Consider the following 23,709-nt stretch of genomic DNA (forward strand, 5'->3'; position numbering starts at 1 on the left):
CCATGATCACTCTGGATGAACTGCAGAGATCTACAGCTGAGGTGGGAGACTTTGTCCATAGGACAACGATCAGTGGTACACTGCACAAATCTGGGCTTTATGGAAGAGTGGCAAGAAAAAGCCATTTCTCAAAGATATCCATAAAAAGTCTCATTTAATGTTTGCCACAAGCCACCTGGGAGACACACCAAACATGTGGAAGAAGGTGCTCTGGTCAGATGAAACCAAAATCGAACTTATGTTTGGCGTAAAAGCAATACAGCTCATCACCCTGAACACACCATCCCCACTGTCAAACATGGTGGTGGCAGCATCATGGTTTGGGCCTGCTTTTCTTCAGCAGGGACAGGGAAGATGGTTAATATTGATGGGAAGATGGATGGAGCCAAATACAGGACCATTCTGGAAGAAAACCTGTTGGAGTCTGCAAAAGACCTGAGACTGGGACGGAGATTTATCTTCCAACAAGACAATGATCCAAAACATAAAGCAACATCTACAATGGAATGGTTCACAAATAAACGTATCCAGGTGTTAGAACGGCCAAGTCAATGTCCAGACCTGAATCAAATCGAGAATCTGTGGAAAGAGCTGAAAACTGCTGTTCACAAACGCTCTCCATCCAACTTCACTGAGCTCGAGCTGTTTTGCAAGGAAGAATGGGCAAAAATTTCAGTCTCTCGATGTGCAAGACTGACAGAGACGTACCCCAAGCCACTTGCAGCTGTAATCACAGCAAAAGGTGGCGCTACAAAGTATTAAAGCAAGGGGGCTGAATAATATTGCACGCCCCACTTTTCAGTTTTTTATTTCTAAAAAAAGTTTAAAATATCCAACAAATTTCGTTCCACTTCACGATTGTGTCCCACTTGTTGTTGACTCTTCACAAAAAATGTCAATTTCATATCTTTATGTTTGAAGCCTGAAATGTGGCAAAAGGTTGAAAAGTTCAAGGGGGCTGAATACTTTTGCAACCCACTGTAATAGCACTCTGCTGACAAAACAGTAACTAAAAATAGTTAAATAAGCATCATGTTCAAGTCTCAATAACATGACAAGCGTCCATCAATGGAAGCCATGTGACACAACACACCAGGAAAAAAAGCACACAGATGAACAAATACGGAGTAAGAAAGTAGCACATCACACAAGATCTATTTTAACTTTTTTATTGATGTTTCTACCTATTTTATGGGTAACGCTCACATATCAGTTTTGGCTTCGTTTTCCTTTAGTGCAGTAGGACATTCTATACACACATTTACAGTCCTTATACGAAGTACGCTGCCAAGGCTGCCATTTTGTCTTTCGGTTTTTTAGGATTCCCCCGTCCGCCAGGCCGCCTCCCTCGACCCCGCCCCCTTCCCCTGCGAGCCCCGCCTCCTCGGTGCATGGGATGCCGCATGGTGGCGTGTTTGAGCTCCACCAGGTCCTGGAAGACGGTGTCGCAGAAAACGCACCCGGTGTGTTGCGTCTCTCCTTCGGCCAGCGGCGAGCGAGCCTTATGGAAGTCCACCATCACCAGTGAAGCCTCGCACGACTCACAGCTGTCCTGGGACACCTGCACCTTGTAGGCCTGCTCAAAGAAATGCACCACCACGTTGCACTTGTTGCAGGCCATGCGCCACTTTGGGCCAGAGTTCGGGTCAAAGACGAGCACGCCTGTCTCACACTCCACACACTGACCGATCCCAAGAGAATTGAGAGAATGTGGGCAGGACGGGTGGGTGCACTCGTTGCAGCCCATACCTGCAGACAGGAGAGAGAAATGATTTGGGTGGGGAAAAAAAAAAACACTTTAGAATCACAGTTTAAAACATGTGCTATGTTAAAACAGATCATCTAGACACTACAGCGCAAAAGTCTGGAATTACTTTTTTCAGTAATATAAAACCAAATTTGCTGCAGATAAAATGATTCTATTATGATACTACTACAGTACAACTGCCAATGTTTCAGATTGAAAGGAGCTGTAAAAATGAAAATGTGTACAAAATGATCAACAGAGCTGCACATATTAAAGTGTCTGAGAAATCTTCATAGGAGTGTGAACCAAGTAATAACAAATAGGCTTGAGGCAACTGACCATTTCATCCATTGGGTAGCCAATTAAGTTGGATGATTTAAGTGTTGGAAAAACACGACATCTGCAGCTTTAAGATGCACAAAAGTAATCATATTTGTCTCGTAATCTTTTATTTCCTTTAATGTTTTAATGTTTAGTCCATGTCCATGACAGTTGAAATGTGCTCCTTCTTTGTTGTCTCTGTAGCTGTGCTTGTTAAACATGGTTGTAAATAACCATGAAGGAAAGGTAATAGCCTAGTAGCCTAGAGGCTAACTTCACACGGTAAACTTTAGCCAGTTTTTTATTATTTAAACAAGCAGAGATTTATAGACTCTAAACACACAATTGATTGAACCTGTAGTGAAAACTACCCAACTACACCAAAACCATCTTGGAGCAAAAACAAACTGAGTTTACAAGATTCTGAACAGAAACCCAAGTATCTATATTTAATGTATAAAATATAAAATGTATATTTTCTATAACTTAAAGTAGCTTCTTTGTGGCGATACCACAATACCTGTGCTGAAAAAGGTTATTGGACAAAGGAGCTACAGAAAAAAGGAGCCACTCACACAATGTGCTGGTGATGGAGAACAGCAGCACAGCAGAGCAGCACTTTTTTCTTAATTTTCAATTTCTTTAATTAAGCGATTGCTATTCTTACTGCAGTACCTTTCTTCATGTCTCTGAAAGGGGGGTTGCTGAAGCAGTAGGGGCAGAGTGGATAACTCTTGCCGCGGGAACCGGAGGTCCACAACACAAGCTCGAACTCATCCAGAGGACACTTCAGCTCCTTATAGAGCTTAATAGCTCCATTCTGAGGCAGACTGTACGTTTCATCACAATGAGAACAGTGCAGGCGGCTCGGCTTGGCCTGCAAGGAACATAGAGGACAGCAGCATGTTTAACATTTTAACAGGAATAGGAGGGTTTTACGTACACACGCACCAATAGCATATAACACTGTGGGCATAAGAACACTTTGCATCTCAATTATTTCATAAGCAGAAAAAATATGTGCATCATTACCTAAATATATGTTGGGCCTAGGTTGATTTCAATTTCACATTTGGGTCCTGATATCTGGCATTTAATTGGTTTCTGATTGTACCCTGCATTTCTCCCTGCTTTAGTTTTTCTCCTTACTTTATTGTTGCTCTGCACTTTCATTACTTTAACGCACTTTTTAATCATGCATGCTTGAGTGACTCACACATGCTTTAGTCAGAACTTAGCATCAGAGTCTACGAGGCCCACGCTTGTAAGAAAATACATGTGTGCCAAATAAAACGGTGAACAGATTCAGGAGAGTTCAGCTGATTGCAGCCAAAAGCATGTTTATATTTAATATGGTCAAAAACATTTCATGGTATTTGTTCAATATATTACATGTAAAATGTTCTATGTAAAGATTATAGAGTTTTAGGATTAAACTAATGAGGGCAAACATTTTAATATACAACCCCAATTCCAATGAAGTTGGGACGTTGTGTAAAACATAACTAAAAACAGAATACGATGATTTGCAAATCCTTTTCAACCTATATTCAATTGAATACACTACAAAGACGAGATATTTAATGTTCAAACAGATAAACTTTGTTTTTTGCAAATATTCACTCATTTTGAATTTGATGCCTGCAACACGTTCCAAAGAAGTTGGGACAGGGGCATGTTTACCACTGTGTTACATCACCTTTGCTTTTAACAACACTCATTCATCACTCAAGGACACTAATTGTTGAAGCTTTGTAGGTGGAATTCTCTCTCATTCTTGCTTGATGTACAACTTCAGTTGTTCAACAGTCCGGGGTCTCCGTTGTCCTATTTTGCGCTTCATAATGCGCCACACATTTTCAATGGTTTTCAATGGGAGACAGGTCTGGACTGCAGACAGGCCAGTCTAGTACCTGCATTCTTTTACTACGAAGCCACACTGTTGTAACACGTGCAGAATGTGACTTGGCATTGTCTTGCTGAAATAAGCAGGATGTCCCTGAAAAAGACGTTGCTTGGATGGCAGCAGATGTTGCTCCAAAACCTGTATGTACCTTTCAGCATTAATGGTGCCTTCACAGATGTGCAAGTTACCCATGCCATGGGCACTAACACACCCCCACACCATCAGAGATGCTGGCTTTTGAACTCTGCACTGATAACAATCCGGACAGTCCTTTTCCTCTTTGGCCCAGAGGACACGACGTTCATGATTTCCAAAAACAATTTGAAATGTGGACTCGTCAGACCACAGGACACTTTTCCACTTTGCCTCAGTCCATCTCAGACGAACTCGGGCCCAGAGAAGCCGGCGGCGTTTCTGGGTGTTGTTGATATATGGCTTTCGCTTTGCATGGCAGCGTTTTAACTTGCACTTGTAGATGGAGCGACAAACTGTGTTCACTGACAGTGGTTCTCTGAAGTGTTCCTGAGCCCATGTGGTAATATCCATTACAGAATGATGTCGGTTTTTAATGCAGTGCCGCCTGAGGGATCGAAGGTCACGGGCATTCAATGTTGGTTTTCTGCCTTGCCGCTTACTTGCAGAGATTTCTCCAGATTCTCTGAATCTTTTGATGATATTATGGACTGCAGATGATAAAATCCCTAAATTCCTTGCAATTGCATGTTGAGAAATGTTGTTCTTAAACTGTTGGACTATTTGCTCACGCAGTTGTTCACAAAGTGGTGAACCTTGCGCCCTTGCTTGAATAAATCTGTTAACGAGGAATATAAACTTAATTTCTGACAGCTGATTCATTTATTGTGATGTTTTATTTTGTACATAATTTTTAATTTATTCATCCATGGTCTAATGATTCGCTGTTATTTTAGCTATCAGTGTTCACACTTTGCATCTTGGGTCAATTTTGGGTCGTATTTTGGTATGTTTCAGTCTCAAAATTTGGTGATGTGGTTCTGGTTCAGACAAAATGTCAACATGCTCAGATCAGCCTCAGACAGAACACTTTCACTGCACTCAGATTTGACCAGATTACAGCTTTAAATCACACACTACACAGAGCTGCACTGATAAAGACAGATATTTGAAACAGTATTTGTCTGCAAAGACTACTTGGTAGCTATCAGTTGAGTGTGATTATCAGGGTATTGTGTTTTCTGAGCTCTAGAAATAATTTCGTGCTCTCAGATATTTTAAAGCATATTTATACAATTGCAAAAACTACCACTGAAAAGCTCTGTATTCTTCATTTCTTACAGTTGGTTAATGCAGGTATATGTAAATTAAATACATAACCACAGCCTGAAATGAACTTTTTAGTAAATGAATCATCACAGCCTGATTTAGCAGGAAAGAAAATGAAAATAAATGAACACATGTATGAATAAATAACATAAAATCAAGGTTGGCAAATTAAAGAAGTTTGGAAAATAATTCCACCGAGGTCAACAGATTATGTTCCCACGCAGTCGCATTGCGTGTCTGGGCTGATGACAACCCACATCTAACGTCACTCAGGTAGCATGCCATGACTAAACGGCACTTAACAGTTAAATTAAGTCACGAAGCGCTACTGGAATACGTGGAAAGTGGGAGCGAAAGCATGGCTGCAATGGAATGGGCATGATTAATGCATGAGATATAAAAATAAAAACAACATTATAGTCTTCATTATAGTTAGAGTGGGATTGTAGCTGGGGACCTTAAGAGACCTGCCCACATGAACGTTTCTTTCTGTTCTCACGCTGAAGGCCACTGCCTGCCATGGAGAACGTCATCAACACACCTATGTTTAATGTTTAGAAAACTTCATAAGAATCAAAGGATTGGCAAATATTTGCACATGCAAAATTTCTATATACGAGTGAAAGTAAGTAAGCATAAAAACTCTTGGTAAAACATTCCTTGAATAAAAGTAATAATTTAAGTAAAAGCACTATGAGCTATTATAATCATAACATTACTTTCACAAACAACTATTATTAACAAGACCTGTGTGGCTGTGGACACAAAAAATCTGTTATTTAAAGTCTGTTATTTAAAGTGTATTAGAAGCTGTTCATCAAAATAATGTAATAACTGTAATAAGTCATACTATTTTTAGTTTTGATACTTAAGTACATTTAAAACAAGTGTCACACAAACACTGCATTACACTTTGTATTTTCTCCATTCCACCACTGATGATTTTCCATAAACCTTTTTCCCCAAAAATAAGACCTTTTGATCTGAAATATAAGATAAAATATAACCTAATGTACTACAAGCTACAATGTTACTTGGACATACAGATTCATGGCAACAGAAGCGAATGAAATGATGCACTCATTCACTTCATTATACTACCAAGTCCAGTAACTACAGGTTTTTGATGAGACTGGACTTGGTGCCTTCATCTTTCATGCATGGTGCATAATCAGTCTGACTCTCCATAGACGTCACTGGGGACCTTGAGGCCGCAGTGTACAACATTTTAAGCTAGGAGAGACTACGCACTAGGGCTGCAACTAACAATTATTTCTATGAATGATTACCCTATTAGCTTTTCAATTAACAGACTGGCTTAACTATTATGCTTTCTTTGGTCTTTCTCAGTTTGCTGCTGCCATCAAAGTTCTGTTTGTGCAACAAGTAATTTCCTCTTTTCAACATTAAACAACATGCTTAATTTAAAAAACAGTATATATACATAATAAGCATTGCTGACTTGGTCAACTAACTGTTGTGGCCCCACTGCATACCTGAATGTATTTCATAAACCGATGACACTTTCCACAGCGTGAGTGAGGCTTCCCAGTAGCAGCAATGGGTGAGAAGGACACCTCCATCAGCTCATCCATACCTGCACAACACAACAAGGCAGAGGATTAATAACTGGTCATGGAAGTGACATAACCATATGACTGTTGTCGGAAGAAAACCTTGTATCTCCAAAATAATGAGGAGAAGGAAAAAACCTATTTTATTTTTAATGTAAGTCAATGGATTCAGACTTTTTTCTGGTCCATTCATCAAGAAAAATACACCCAATGTAAAAAGCAACAGGCATCAACTTATGTCAAAAACTGAAAAACAACAAAAATAGAGATATAAGTGTGGCATTACGACCGAGAGAGCCGGCAGAAAGGCGGGGCCCAAGCGCAAGTGTGTCGCGGCAGAGTGTTACCGCCTTTCTGCCGGTTCTCTTGGCCGTCATCGTCAGGGTCCCGGGGGTGGGCGCATGCCACAATAAGGTTTTCTTCCGTCAGCGGTGATAGGTTACCAATATTGACAATGTTATGCTGTCTACATTATGAGCAGTGAGGACACTGATGAAGTGACTTAAGTGTTCTAATTTCAGTGATCACTGTTTGATGATAACACACAATTTTGTTCATCTTATGCGAGTATGTTTATAAAATGAGCAGAAAACCTGCACTATAGCCTGAGATCATTTATTCCATCAATCCATTTTGGGACATAAGTCTCAGTTTGAGAAACTTGCCAGCGATGGAGTCCACAAAGTAGTGAAACTTCCTCTTAAAGATGTCCAGCGTGTGCTGGAGAACCTGGTGGTAGTTTGCTTTCCCCAGAGCAATGAGATTCAGCTGCTTCTCCACTGCACTGCGGATGGTGGGCAACACCAACTCCACATCTAACATGTAGCAGCAACATGAACACAAAAGAATACAGAAGAAGAGTTGGAAAAAAAAGATCTGAAATATAATCTTGTAAGGTTTAGTCTGAATAGATGTATAGGTAGATATACACAGAACCCTAAAAGCATTCAAATGCATAAGCAAAAAGAAAAAAAACATTTATGAATTCAAATCTGTTAATGAAGAAGCACAAGCATAATCCTAGCAGCTTTACTCCAGCTCACCTATCTTGTAATAGCCATGAACCAGGACGATTCCCAGATTGGTTGGTTTCAGTTTGCGCCCATTCTCCACGGTTACATAATTCCTTTGACAGATATTATTGATGTGGACAGGGATACTAGCATCAGTACCTAAACAAGGAAAATCAAATGGACAGAGTGCATGTAATCAAATGGATGAAAATCCCAAGTTAGAGAATTCAAACCAACAAATAAAGCATATTTGTTGGTTTGAATTCTCTAACTTTTTGATACATTGAAGCCTTAAAATATTTTTTTACTACTGACTCCCTCTAAGCTTGCTCATACGTTGTGTACACCTTTGTGCGACAATAAGTCTCTCACCTATGCCATGTTTCTCCATGAGAGTGATGAGTTCAGCCTCAGTGAGGTAATCTGGTGGGCTGGTCTGTTTCTCCAGCAATTTGATCTCATCCACAGTAAAGGCATCTCCTTTCTCACATGCTGGCAAAGCCTCCTCCAGTGGAATGCCCTGCCATGGCATGATCTCAGTAAAACCTGAAAGGAAAGTGCATTAAAGTCAGCCATTCATTAAGCCTCCGATGTCCTCCACAGTGTATACGCCTTCTCCTCCTCATCAATTGCTCTTCTTACATTTTGTTTAATTATTTCATCAAAATAAATGAATGAAGCAAATAAATTCTGCCATAGTGCGGATTCAAAACTTTCAATTCACACTGAAAAATGACTATTGAAACGGACATTTTCACACTGCCAGAACCTGACTGCAGCTGTTATGTCTGAACTGCTTGCCGCATACATACCGGCCGAAATGAGAGCCTTCCCAGTACAGGAGAATCCCTCTGTGCCGATTCTGAAGGTGATAGTGGTCTGGAGGTACTTGCAGTCATGGCTGACCGTGGCTATGAAGTGGCGTGTGATGTACTCATACAGACGCCACCCATCACTGCCTGCAGACAGAAACAAAACACAACATTCACATTCCAGTAAAACCTGTGTGATATGCTATTTTTATAGTGTCCCTTACAACATAAAAAGATCACTGTTTTTTCATTTACGTTCACTTTTACTTTTCAATTAAGTAAAAACAATAACTAATTTGGCAGTTTTCTTTCTCTAATTATTGTTAAAATCACATATTAAGGCTTTAACACCTGAAAGGTTTAAGTGCTGGTTTCATGATTTTTGTACATTTCTCAGATGTTCCTTCAGCTGGGATGAAGCCTAATTGCTGTATATGGATAAAAAGTAAATGACTGTGTTTCTACTATCTGTAGTGACTTGCAAAGACATGGGTGACCGTCTTACCCAGCTCACTCTCAGAGGCAGACCTCATAGGGGTAATTGGCGGGTGGTCTCCTGCATCCGCTCCTTTCCTTGGCCGGTTTATGCCTTCAGAGAGTAGGGCTTTAACCTGTTTACCAAACCACACAGATGCAAAGACAAAAAAGAGCATGAGTCCTATCCCATCAAGCATCTTCAGCTACTTTATCACATACAAGCAAGCAGAATTCATCAAATCAGACATGCAAAACTGCAGCCTAAATTACATGGCAAATAAAATTGATCAATTATGATTATGCCGGTCTTGGTCATGTTGACAATATTTTCTGGATATATTTTAAACAAATTTTAAACGAATATTTATTATATTTGTGATGAGGCTCACCGTCTCAGCCCAGTTGGAGTTGTTCGCCTGCTGCCTAAGTGTCCCCTTGAGGTCAAAGTTTTCAGGGTAGTGTGTGGTCTCTGTGCGAGGGTAGCTGATGTAGCCCTGTGTGTACAAGCGCTCTGCTATCTGCATAGTGTGCTGGGGACCCATTCCTACAAATACATACATTACCTTTGAGGGGATTAAAATAATGTCATATTACTTTTCTAATTTTATATACAATAACACCTTACAGTGCAGAATTAAATATAACAAACTAGACATTAAAGGACATTTTGTATGTTTTAATCCACTGCTTCTCAATCTCAGTCCTGGTGTACTCACACTACATTCTAAAGAAAGATGGTTCATGAAGGGTTCTTTAACAAAGAACATGGTTCTACATAGAATTAGAAACACTCAAAAAGCCCTCTGCATGATTAAAATGTGCTTTGCATCCTTTAATCTGATGAAGAACATGCTACAGATAGTTCTATATAGAATCTTTTCTAAAAGGGCTCTATACAGCACCCAAAGAGGTTCTTCTATCGTTACAATGTCAAGATCATTATAACAGAAGAACCCTTTTGAGTGCTATACAGAACCCTTTTCTACAGCACATTCATCATCAGTCTGAAGAACCCTTTCATGATGCAAAGAACTCTTTAATCGTGCAGGTGTTCATGGCTCTATATAGAACCATTTTCTTTACTGAAGAACCTTTGAAGAACCGTCATTTCTAAGAGTGTACACACCTGACCCACATCTACAAGCTGCTTGTTTATTAGTTAATGAGTTGAATCAAGTGTGCTAAATGACAAAGCACAGATGTGTGCACACTGTGGTGTGGCCAGGATGGATTGGGAACTCCTGCTTTAATCAATATATCAAGTATTTTGGGTGGCTAGCACACAATAAATAATTCTGTAATCATACATTTGCAATATTTTTAAGTTTCTATCTGATCATATGATTTGATAATCACTTTTAAAATACAAGGCACTTTGGATTTCTTATATAAATATATTATTTATTTGATAGTGACATAGGACTATATATTAGAAGTATTTTACACATGTAAAGTGAACAATACTTTGAGTCAGATCATGTCTTTTGGAGGAGGCTGCTTACCCAATGCAGAACTGGCCACTCGTAACATCTCCACCGTATTCAAGGCAAGAGGTCTCTGCTTGGCTTTCTCTTTCTTACTGACTGACTCAACCTAAAGGAAGCACAAAGGTGTCACGGCAATCACAACCACACTTCAAATATTTCAACATATTTTAAAAGATATATCCAGTGTTCAAAAGTTTTGAACCCTGTTTTTATGCTAATAAATGTTATTCAATAATAAGTTGTACAGAACAGAATGAAAAGTTATAAACTAGACACCAAAATGTAACTTGTGATTTTGTTCATTTACTGAATTTAAAGTATCTTTCTAATCTACATTTTGAAATTATTTTCTCTCTTACAAAATTACTATAAGGAGTCATTTGGTCTCTGCTTTTTCAAATATAAAGGATTCTGGATATATTTTAAACAAATTCCCATTATAGCTTTCTCAATTATTAAGGAATCATATACACCTTCATATATCTTTATTTTGTTAAATTCAGTTACTTGATTTTTAAAATTTCCTACAGACTGTTTGAAACATCTAGAATTTTAGTACCATATTACAATACTTTCTGCAACATAACTGGTTTGAAATAGTTAGAAACACAGATTCCAAACTTTTGAACTGCAGTCATGCATATGAGATACAATGATAAAAATGTGCAACATATATGTAGAATAACTCATCTGAAAAGTAATTATGGGTATGCGATAAACAAGGAGGGGCTTCAGGACACACCAGAGCTTCTCTGCCTGTCTTGGTCATGTTGACAAACATCTGTCCGATTTCTCTGTCAAACACACGCACACGGTCCCAGTCCAAGGTGATTGGACTCTCCTTCCCTTTGAATACCTGCAAAAAGAAACAGACAAAACTAAAAGAAGCACTAGTGAAATAATTAATGATCAGTACTTACTGCAACTGTCATTTTTCTATTTTCTAATCAACCTGAGTTCTCTAATAGTTTTAGTGGATGAGTCAAAAACAATATCAAAAAGCACCAAGAGGTGAAACATCAACATGAGAACACAGTTTAATAATAGCTGATTTAATTGCTCAAAGCATTGCTCTGCATCCAGTGGCAATAAAATACCGTTTTGAGACAATAAAACGCCAGATTGAAACTGAATGTTAGCTTCAGGTTGATGAATTGATAACAAACAACTTTGTATAACGATCAATAGATTTCACTGTTGCCAGGATATTACTTAGTTGGAGTAAATAGAGTAATTTTACTAATGATAAAACGCTGACCTTGGCCTGGATGACCCAGTATGTCTCAGGTTTAAAAGACTGGATTTTGTCATGACGCTCTACACAGAAGCCCAGAGTTGGTGTCTGGCATGGGCCAAAAGAGATGAGAGAGGAGTCTAGATTCCCATATTTTCCCTGAAAGTACTTGGTTTGGAACCTGAAAAACACAGCATGTATGTATAGAAGTAGAACATCTTCTAGAACAAAAAAGCAAAGCTGTCGTAGTGTATTAACATAACCTGTAGGACACAGATGGAGCTCTCTATACCGTGTGAAAGCACAGCCAATGCGGAGATCAAGCTCCTGCCGAGCATCAACAGACAGAGCCTCGTTCTTATTGGGTTCTCCTAGCCGGTTCATGGCATTCCAGATGTCCGTGTCAGTGATGGAACTGAACTTGGCCCGGTAAACAGTACGTTCATTACCATACAGCTTATTCATCACTGGCTGAATGGCATCCAAGACCTAAATCAAATCGGATGTAAATACAAATTTATATAGTAGTATGCAAAGTTTTGGCACTGCTATTCAAATTTTTTGTTAATTTTCAAAGTGAAAACACAGTTAACAAAGTTAACACATCCTCTAAAGGGAACACAGTTCATCACATTGTAATGCACAATTTCTATTTATTTGCTGAATTCAACATTTAGGGAAAAAATCTATATAAAATATGGCTATAATCATAAAATTAGCAGAAAATGACACTCTGTAAAGAATGTGTTAACTAAATGTAATTTGACCAGGGGTGGTCAAGCTTTTACAAATGATCATACATTGTGCTTTTTCACTACATTAAAATGATAGTTTGGCAAACAATCTAATTTTCGCATTTTTTTGCCCTTTATCTCAAACCATAGGTTGTTAAGGAACCTCAAATAGACTTGATTCAATTTAATGAATTAATTTCTCTCTGTGTAGCACTTTTTACAACTGCCATTGTCATAAAAAAGCTTCTCAGAAATCCAGGTCCAGGCTCCTAGTGAGCAAGCCAGGAGTGATAGTGGAAAGGAAAGCTCCCTGTGTACAAGAGGAAGAAACCTTGAGAGCAACCAAGACACAAAAGGTCAACCCATTCTTCTCTGTTCAACACAGGACAGCAAAACAATAACATAACATGAGCAATAAGATTTGAGAATGGCTAACAAACAAAAGCTTCTATTACTTGTTATCTAGCTCAGCCTTGTAACTCCAGTGTAAAACTACTTGCCTTGATTGATCATCTACATTTGGGTTTTAATTTTGTAAATCTGCTTTTTGGTAGAACTACTGCTTTAATGTAGAGAATCTCTTATTCATGGGTTTGCTGAACTCATACTTACCTCAAAACAAATGTTCTCTCCTTCTTTGTCACAATCCAGCCACAAAACAACATAGTCACAACCTTTGGCTTCAACCTGTGAATGACGAAAGTAATATCAAGAAGATAGTTTGCATTTTTATTCGTTAACCAACTATGCTTGCAATCTCCGTGGAGTTACTCTCATGACATGCTTCTGTACAAGCATTCTACATGATGAAGAGGAAAAAGTGAGGACACCTGTAAGAACTTGACCATGTTGAGTTTAGGGTTCGCCTCTTTCTTCTCAGTTGGTGCTTTGCTGAACAGCTCCGCTGGATCCACTTTGTCCCAGTTATTGTATTTCCCTACAACAGAACAGTGACAGAGTGAAAGGCATGGACACATGGACAGAGCAAGAAAAAAAGAGATAACTACAGAAGTAGTTTTTCTACAACACCAGCTGCTCCTATTATTGTGTGAATATTTTACAATTATTGAACCAATAGTAAAGGTCCAATAATCATATTTTTTCCATATTCATTTACATTAACAGTTGTCATTTTGGAAATTGTTTAGATATTTATCTTATTTTTGTTCCAACAGTGTTTCAATTTCTATTATTCGCTGAATTCAGTATTAAGGAAAAAAATAAAACGTAGTGTATGGCTAAAAATATAAAATGTGGAGATAAATGACATGTCAGTGTGCTCTCAGTAGAGGATGTGTAAAATTATTTTCACCTAGAAAATCAACAAAACACGTTATTTCACCGGGGTGTTCAAACATCTGCATACGACTACATACTGTGCTTTTTCACTACATTAAAATGAGAGTAAGGCAAAGAAAAAAATCTAATTTTTTTATATTGCCCTTTACCTCAAACAGCAGGTTGTTAAATAAGCTCAAAAAGACTTGCTTCAATTTTCTATATGTATAGCTCTTTTTACTGCCGTTGTCACAATGCAACTGCCCTTTATATTGTGCGGATATTTTACGTACTTTAGGTATTGAACCAATACAAATGGTCCAATAATCGCAATTTTTTTACATTAATTTACATTAAAAGTTACCTAAAAAGTTACCACTTGAGACTTTAGACATTATTTTATTGTTGTTTCAATAGTGACAATATGCTATTTCCTAAATATGAAACTCATTAAAATGCTCACTTCTTTTAAATATTCTTAGTTAATAATTGAAAGGCTGAAAAAATGCTATGATGTTAAACTGTCCTGTACGGACTCTAAAATAAACCCTGAAAATCGGTGAATGGTCTCACAACGCATATTTTATATATTAATGCAATCAGGTGGTTGAATACAAAGGATGTATACAATGGAGTGAAGACTTGCCAGTGAAATCCAGACTCATGACGTGACCACACACAGATGTCATCTTAAAGCGCACGTTCTGGCCCATGAAGCTCCCTGTGTAGTCGTGCACTGAGCATGCTCCGTTGAGGCCTTTGCGGCTAGAGCAGCTACCTATTTAGCATAGAAAAGGTTCAGATCAGGTAGTCCACAGACTGGCCAGAGAACAAGCACAACACAATACCTAAAACATTTTTATAACGGTTTCTTTATTGCTGTTTATAGGATGATTACTGTAATGCACTATTAACATACTCTGAGTTATGTGTCAAATCTGTAAAAGTCAGCAAAAACTTATTAGTTACTAATAATAATGTTCTAATAATAACAATAAGAGCAGTAACAGCAATGTGAGATTTCATTGAATTTTCTTTGTTTCATTATGTACATTGTTAGAAGTTACTCATACAAGAAATATCAATGTTCATATCATAATTAAAACATCTTTTTATAAAAAATACAAACTCTTGTGTGCATTATACTATTCTCTTCAAAAAATGGCAATGGCAACAGAAATGGATATACAGCATTTTTGAAAGGAACTCTTCAGCCATAAGTTTAATGTAATGACAACAATAACAAAACAACAACAATACCAATACTACATTATTATAGGCATTGTATATCATTCCTCTTAAGAGTATTATTACAATTACTCATAACAATGAAAGCAGGAGGATGAAAGTGAAACTGATTATCCATCATTTACACTTTCGTTCCTCCCCCTACTTATTGACTCGCTTATTGATCTAAACTCAAGAGGTGACCAGTGGTTGCCATGCCTCACTCAAGGCCGAGCCTGAATAGCAAGTTATATGATAAATTCCCAGCCCCCCTCTCTGGCCCTGACTAACCCCACGGCCTCTATTCAGCCCAGGATGCATAAATACAGACCCGGGAGGAGGGCACCTCACCAGCATCATCCTCCAGGTACCTGCACATCACCGGCTCCGCTTCTATCCTCCACTATTCAAGAAACAGCATGCAACAGCTACAGGTCAGTCTCTGCCAGAATGCTCTCTATCTGTAGATCAGGAGTGTCAAACTCTGGTCCTGGAGGTCCACAATTCTGCCAAGATTAGCTTTTTCTCTTTTCACAGACATCAAATTAGATTTGACAATTAGCTGATGAGTTGAAGTTAACTGCTAAACACTGCAGTGGTGCAGCCCTCTAGGAGTTCGACACCCCCGGAAGATAAAGAACAGGGTAACGGTCTAAGAGTCCACTAGTACTGAAGAACAGTTCGGATGTTGCTACTCAGGAAAGTTTGTAAAATAATTTAAACATACTAAAAGCGTACTTTATCTAACTAAGCTTGCTCCTATTTTTACATGTTTAGCATAAGGCATATAGTTTTATTTCTAGTTTTATTTTTTCTATCCAAACTGACAAACCTACAAGCATCTTCTTAACAGATAATGTAATATGCATGTAACTTTCTGCCATGAATAGATTTGAAAGAAAACAGGTTTAGGCCAAAATCTTATCTGAAAACTACTGTAAAGCAATGTCTTAAGCTTCAGGCAACCTACTTCTTACGACAGTATATAATAGTCTCTGAAGGATGCTTGAAGAGGCATTAAGTGTTTTGGGACATCTGGTTCCTATCCCTCCCAGTGTCAACAGTTTTGAGTCTTTCTCTAGAACAGAGCATTAACACATAATAATAATAATAATAATAATAATAATAATAATAATAATAATAAGTTCAATTTATATAGCGCCATTCACAAACCCAAGGATGCTTTACATCATTAAAAAAAAGACTACAGAGAGGAAAAAAGGAAGGTTTTGAAGGAAGACACAAAAGAGCAGTTACGACGAGCAGAAGGTGGAGAACTCCAGAGTTTGAGGGCAGGAGCGCTGAAAGATCTGCCACCCATAGTAGAAAGTCTAATTGGGGGAACTGTGAGGAGTCCAGCATTAGAAGATCGGAGAGCACGAGAGGGACAATGTAAAGAAATGAGATCAGAAAGATATGTCAGAGCCAGACCATGTAAAGCCTTGAAGGTAAGAAGAAGGATTTTGTACTTAATCCTAGAACTAATAGGAAGCCAATGCAACAGTCAAAGAACAGGAGTGATATGAGCTGTGCGCCTGGTAGAGGTAAGAACCCTGGCTGCACATATCCATAACACTCTTTTATATATGTTTCATATTAGTACTTTTACTGTTGTTGAGACTCAAACTGTCGACAATATCATTATTATAAAACAGAAATTAAAGGGCGAAAATTCACGATAGAGTATTTAAGCTAAATATTAACTTAATACTACTTAATACTCTGAAGCATTAACTTAATAAAACCATAATAATTCTGTCAAATTAAAAGTGAATGGCAAGCATGGGCAAAATGTCAATATTTTATCTTTATCATAATAAACTATGTATTATGATAATTGCAATATTTACCTAGACAATATCATTCTAATTGTTTTAAGATATCATTCAGGCCTACAGTACAGTGTATTAACAGTTAAATCAAAATCAGAACTGTTAGTTTTGATTGAATTTCTTAAATGCAGCTAAATATTTTTTCCTCTTCTAAAGTCAAACCTCAGAACAACGAAATATTTTGAAGCATATCATGTATTGTAGAAAATGTGGTCTAGTTTTGTGACATTATACTTCTCCCATATCGCTGACCCCTAGTGATTGGTTACCTGTAACCTCACTTTCTCTCTCTTCCTGTTTTGCTTCTTTCGCTCTCTCAGCTCCTTGGTCTCCTCACCCTGACTCTCCTGGTGTTAAACCCGAGTCAGTGCAGTCCCATCGGGGGTCAGTGTTTGGTAGACCAGGGCACTTCTTCAGTCTGTATCGCGAGCCTAAGCAGCCTGGAGGAATACTATGCTGAAAATACCAACCAGCCCAACCGACTTAACGAGCGCAGCCTGGCTGCATGGACTTATATGTGAGTACCGCTGCGAGAAATCAGAATCAGAAATTACTGCCTATAATCATGTTTGCGCATTCAAGGAGTTAGTTTTCAGTTGTAAAGTAGCTCAAAATGCAGAGTATTGCAGATTTTTCATTTGTACAGGCATGTAGACGGCATTTAGCATTAACCTGTCTTGAGCTCTGATTGTGTCACATTTTGTTCATCACTTGTTAACAACGCTCAGCTACTTCACGCTCTGGGGATTCATTGAGGGACCTTGTGACGAAGAATCCACAAATGCCATATGGCACAACTTTGATTAGAACCAGGCTGTGCCTCAAAAACCTCCCCTCCTGTCTGCTTTCCTTGATAGAGTCCACAACCTAAACAGCATATGGATACTCATGTATTCTTGATCAGGCAAAATCAAGGCAAATAGATAAGAAAAGACTAGTCAGATGCAGCCTCTAGTTTTAACTACTTTGGTCAACTAATTAAACCCCTAAACTCCTAAATTCATCGTAGTTACTGAATTATGCATAATAGTTACTGCATAACAAGTCTTAGGTTTAAGGCTTATTATACAGTAACTATTATGCATAATTCAGCAACTATGATTAATTTTTCATTAACTGCAGATTTTCAGTAACTGCTATGATTCATTCAGATAAAATATCAGTACAGTGATTATAGATTCAAAAGTTTTATTGTCATATAAAACTTATACTGCTACGAATTTCAACTGCTATACACGTTGCAATCTTTTAGCACATGCAAGTTACTCAAAAATGTAATATAGTATAAGACAGGGCTCCGCCAAACTAATACACTTTTCTTGGATTACATAAATATCTAGATTCATCAAAACATCCGCAGAAACATTCATCTGAAACTTTGATTGGTCAGGAGGCTCAAAGCAGGCAGTAAAACTATGGTAATGGACTGAATAAGCTGGCTAAGCCTAACCCAGATTATCAATTTTTCATTTCATCCTTCTGCATTAGCAGTATAACAAAAGCAATGTCATAATAATTAACAAACAATATATTTTGAAGCCCACAGTAACTATTATGAAACTGATTTGTAACTGAATTATAAGAGAAAGGAATGTGAACAGGTCTCAGAGTTTTAGGTGACAATTATAAAATGACAAACATATTCTGACTGTGTTTTCCCCCTTATGATTTGCAGGGAAACAAGAGACCTGACCCGTGTGCCTCAGGTCATCTACGAAGCCAGGTGCCTTACAAGTCACTCCTGTAGCGGAGTGGAGATTGGTTCCAGTGTGGAGAGCATTCCCATTGCTGTCAAAATGCCTGTTCTTCGGAAGTATCCGGGGTGTCCGTTCCCCACAATGGAATTTGAGTCTGTTAACGTTGCTTGTATATGTGCAACAACCCGACAGAACTAAAAAAAAAATTGCATGTTACAATATAATTTCTATTAGGTATTTTCCTTGCTGTCTATGCCCACTGCACCAACAAACTAGCTGTTTCAGGTCTTTCTATTTATTTTACAAACATCATCCAGAATGCTTGTGTCATGTTTTAGAGAAATCCTGCAAATGATAAAAAAATAAAAAAGTTAATAACAAAAACGTTCTACTTCGGTTTTTACTTGGCTGCTAAATCATTTCTGACACACAAGTGAAAGAAGCCTGAGTGTTACAAAGACCAGAAAGAGTGATGGTGGTGATTCTGCTCACATTTCCATGCAAAAGTCTTATGATTATCATTTTATGAATCTCATAAGAACACAAGGCACCAGCAGAGAACTTTTAAGCAATGACAGCAATGAAAAAGGTTCAGAGGTTCAAACGGTTTAATAGGAGTAAAGTACCCATAACATGCATTACTTTGTCACTGCACCAACAAACTAGCTGTTTCAATGATTGTTGTCACTCATTTGAGTTCTTCTTGGTCACAGCTGATTACAAGGCATGTATCAAGCCGGAAAGACGTTTCCAACACTTTCCTTTTATATAATTTAGAGCAACAATTTTCGGTCATACTCTGAACAATGAGAGATATAGCATACGTGAACCTAAATGTGATGTAAACTATATGTCCAAAAGAATCCAGACACTAGGGCTGAAATATTAGGCATTTTTACAATGAAATTACAATTTGAGAGTGAATTTTGAAATCACATGGGCTGCCATTTGAATTAAATCCTACATTACTCAAAGCTGTTTTAACAGGCTTTAAGTGGAGAGCCTGTGAACTGGCAGTCTGGCACACTACATACAAAGACTCAAGCCTGAAAAAATGAACGTTTGTCTTTCTGACTTTAAAAGTCCTGAGGTTTACTACAGCCGTCTGTGGCTAGGAGCCCAATAGAGCACAACTAGCTTCACTCTCTCTGGGGGGGTAGGATGCCCCCCTATCCCTCCTCCATCACTCAATGCGATGCTCACCAACACAGGTGTCTATTGTCTGATATAACAGAACTTTCCTCCAAGTGTTCAGCTGTGCAATGACGTTGCATCCTGGGGTTTCATACTTATTTTTAATAATGTGATGCAAGTACAGACTTTTTTTGGATGTATGCACAGAAATCTGACCAACTTCTCCTCAAAGAAAACTGCAAAATACAAAAATACCATCCACAATGTTAAGTAGTATCATATATATATGATAGTAGTCTTTCTTCAAATAGGTGCACAAGTATGAATACATATTTTTGTTTATTTAACTATTTATTTTTGCTTTGTTATCAAATGTGTTTGCTGTGACAATAGAAATTACTGCCTTAATTTACACACCTAAAAAACACACTATGTGAGAACAATTCTAATGTTTCCCCGATTTGGGACAGCAGGTTTCTATCCCATTTCAGAGAGGCACTCATTAGGCTTCTAACGGTTTGTGCTGGTAATGTAATGACATCTCTCTGGTCCTGTGCATGTGTGTGTTCTGTCATCGCCGCTCTAACGATTATATCAAGATAGCAATAAAAATATGATTCATTGCACAGTCCTACCAGACACAGTCCTAATCAGAGCATTCAGCTAATTTAAGGTGCACTCATTGCCGAAGGTGTTCAACGAACAGCCAACACAGTTTGTATGATCTTCATAGAAAAACACTGCCAATAGCATAAGACATTCTGCAGCTACTGCACATAGCCTGAAGCCACCATGCCAAGCTAGGGGGGTATAAAGCTCCCAGCACTGGGCTCTAGAGCAGCCCTAGAGGTACTGTGATCCCTGGAGTGACCCATAAAAATATCACAATAGTAATATTATATGGTCACACTGCCCACCCCTAGTTACTAGCCTTGAAGGAACTGATGAGCAGGTATCCACAACATTTAATGAATGCAGTGATGCTTCTTGGCTACTTTTTATCGTCTTCGCTGTTTAAAACTTTTTGTCTAAAACACAGGAGGACCCCTGATGCCTTAGCCATGGTCAGAGAGAGCTGCTCAGGCTCCTCCTGGAGTTCCTGCGCTCAGCACATCCAAGTAGCGACAGGCCACTTCAACTCCCCACACTAAACAGATCCAATAAACAAACTGTAGATATTTTGGCACAGTGACCCAGTGTCTCCTAAACGTTCTGCTCTTTCCCAACTCAATGAAAAACTTCACTAAATATCAGGTTAAATTATGAATATCTGCAAAATACAGAATGATTACGATATATCTGTACCTCCCTTAAAAATGATCATCGAATAAAAATCCCTAAATATACATTTTTTAAATGTACTGCAGTGGCTGGAAAATATTGTGGAATTTAAAAAGTATATTTAAAATGTAGCCCGTGTATTTTTAGGAAAGGTTTGAAGTTTGGACTATGTTTAGGACTGAGGTGATGTCAGTGATTTAGAATGAATAAATTACAGCTCCTTATTAAACAGTGACAAGCCACACTGGCTTGTAGTGACCCAGTTTTCGAGGCTGATCTTGGCTTTCTTTTCGAATTTTCCCGTTCCACCTTAAAACGTGCGTCGGTTACATCCCGGCGCTTGAGGCTCCATCACGCAACTGCTGCACTATTTAAGGTGGAACGGGAAAATTAGAACAAAAAGCTGGAAAATTAAAAGTGGACACTAAAGCCGTAACTAAAGCATAACTACGTTTACGAACGACACAAATAAAACGTTTCTAGCGTATTTATCACCCACATGTTCACACTTACCTTTAGAAAGGATCTTTGCAATTGACTGGGCCAGGGAGGGCTTCTCAGCCACCATCAGCACCGTCCTCATCTCCGGCCTGGAAATGAAAACACAGTCCGAACGTCGAAACTTTATTCCTGAAAATATTCAAAACACCGGCGGATTCAGGAGAATCATCTGTTTGGGCAGACTACTAAACCCAGAGGAACACCTTCATCTTCCGGGTCCCGACTTGACAAAATAAGAGTTTCAGCTGCTCGGCGTCAAACAGCGCGGTGCGGACTTTTGTTTCGGCCAGAGTGAGTCTGATCGCACTTTAATACAACTGTTCGAGGTTTCACTGGGATCAATGTTCAGGATAAAAATATAAAATAATAATCAAAGATGATTATCGCTCGGCGAAATATCTCTCAGCTGATAATGAATAACATCTTCGTAATTCCAGATGTGAGGAGTTAAACTCAAATATACGTTAAAAACATAAAGGGTCTCCATGACCACCGCCCCGAGCTCTTCCCCCATCCCAGCCTTATTTATTTATTTGTTTGTTTGTTTGTTTGTAGACTCCTCTGAGTCTTCCTGTACTATAAAAGCTCCTTTCGAACAGCGACGTCGTTCATCACCGCTTACTTTTGGTTTTTATTTTTAGAAATATATATATACATATATGCGTGGCCACGACTTAGTAAGGCGTGGGAATGGGACGATAGAGTCGCGGCCATGACTCAGTAAGGCGTGGGAACGAGATCCCAATGTGTGGCCACGACTTAGTAAGGCGTGGGAATGGGATGATTAAGTCGTGGCCGAGACTCATTAGGATCTCGTTCCTGCGCTTTGCTGCGTCGTGGCCACGACTTAATCATCTCGTTCCCAAGCCTTACTAAGTCGTGACCACGCATTATTATTATTATTTTTTTTTCTACATTGTGTCACCGGCGGGACTACGTAGGGGGTTTAGAGAGATTATGTTGGGGGATTAAGACGTTTCAGGGGCCGATATGATCTCGTTTGCCGTGTGTAGATGTTCGGTGAGGTGCAGGCGCAGCCACCTAAACATCCTCGGGCTGTAGGCTAATAAACCTCGGCTCGGCTCAGCTCGGCTCGGCTCAGCTCAGCTCAGCTCGGCTCAGCTCGGCTCAGCTCAGCTCTTGCCCTCTTATTGCTTAGACAATCAGGATATTTGATGTTATTTCGTCTTAATTAACTGTTTATCTCATATTTATTACTGACACTGACGACTGGGTGGTAATATGTCTATGTTATTTTAAAGCGCTAATATGTGTAATTATGCATTATTTTAAAGCGCTATTGTGCTTAAATACGACTTATGTTAAAGTGCTGATGGGGGTACAATCGCACTGGGGCCCACGGCGCAACCTACACGTGTCTACTGACTTTTCATGTGTGATGCTGATAATGGCAACATGATGATAAAACGGAAAAAAATGTTTACTTCGGGAATATTTTGATTTACAGCACCTGGAATGTGCCTTTAAAAAAATTGGACAAAATCTTTTCGAAGCTGTCAGAAAACCGTGTCTCGGGCATTCAAGTATCGGTTGTGTTATAACGTTAATACGTTTCTGTTATGTAGCTTGTCGAGGCGCTAAGCTCGTCCAACTCTCGATGCGTCTCTCGAACGACGCAGCAAACCTAAAGAGAAATTTGAAAAGTTGATGGACTTGTCCTTTTAAGGGCGGCCTGATAAAACCAGCCAGGCTGACGTTGGAAACTTAAACTCGGCTAAAACGGGAGTGAATTTGACGGATAATGTCTCCAGTCGGCCGCTAGATGGCAGCACGTCACCGCACTGCGCGCTGGGGGCTCCGCCGCTGAGCTCGAACACCAGGGCGAGAGTAAAGCAGAGAAAACACGGCAGAAAGATTTTAGACTGAGTCTGTTTACTGAACTTATCTTAAATAAAACGGGTTCGTCTCGCTGCCGCTGTCACGCGCTGTGGCGTTTGGATGTGTTTTCGTAGTCTTCAAGCATAAATGACGTAAAAAGAGCGCTAATCTGACGATGATCAACGCGTTTTAACAGCCCATACAGAAATCAGACCGAGGGAAACACAACTATCTGTTCTAAACGCATGGATTTCCCTTATATATGGACATATGCGTAACATATATTTCAGTGTATTGGTAACTGGCCATTTTC

General features: G+C 38.9%; 1 protein-coding gene across 1 annotated transcript; it reads right to left on the minus strand.

Annotated features, from left to right (window-relative positions):
• Positions 1-1,153: 1,153 nt before the first annotated feature.
• Positions 1,154-21,766, minus strand: top3b (DNA topoisomerase III beta). Its single transcript, XM_017705085.2, has 17 exons — positions 21,570-21,766; positions 14,532-14,663; positions 13,438-13,544; positions 13,220-13,294; positions 12,166-12,362; positions 11,898-12,054; positions 11,382-11,495; positions 10,655-10,745; positions 9,542-9,696; positions 9,181-9,286; positions 8,676-8,822; positions 8,236-8,409; positions 7,894-8,022; positions 7,516-7,665; positions 6,773-6,873; positions 2,744-2,945; positions 1,154-1,749 (listed from the first exon to the last, which is right to left on the minus strand). Exons 1-17 carry the CDS (start codon positions 21,637-21,639, stop codon positions 1,271-1,273), a joined length of 2,586 nt encoding a protein of 861 aa, XP_017560574.1. The 5' UTR covers positions 21,640-21,766; the 3' UTR covers positions 1,154-1,270.
• Positions 21,767-23,709: the final 1,943 nt, after the last annotated feature.

Source organism: Pygocentrus nattereri, chromosome 20 (assembly GCF_015220715.1).
Source record: "Pygocentrus nattereri isolate fPygNat1 chromosome 20, fPygNat1.pri, whole genome shotgun sequence".
Taxonomy (NCBI): domain Eukaryota; kingdom Metazoa; phylum Chordata; class Actinopteri; order Characiformes; family Serrasalmidae; genus Pygocentrus; species Pygocentrus nattereri.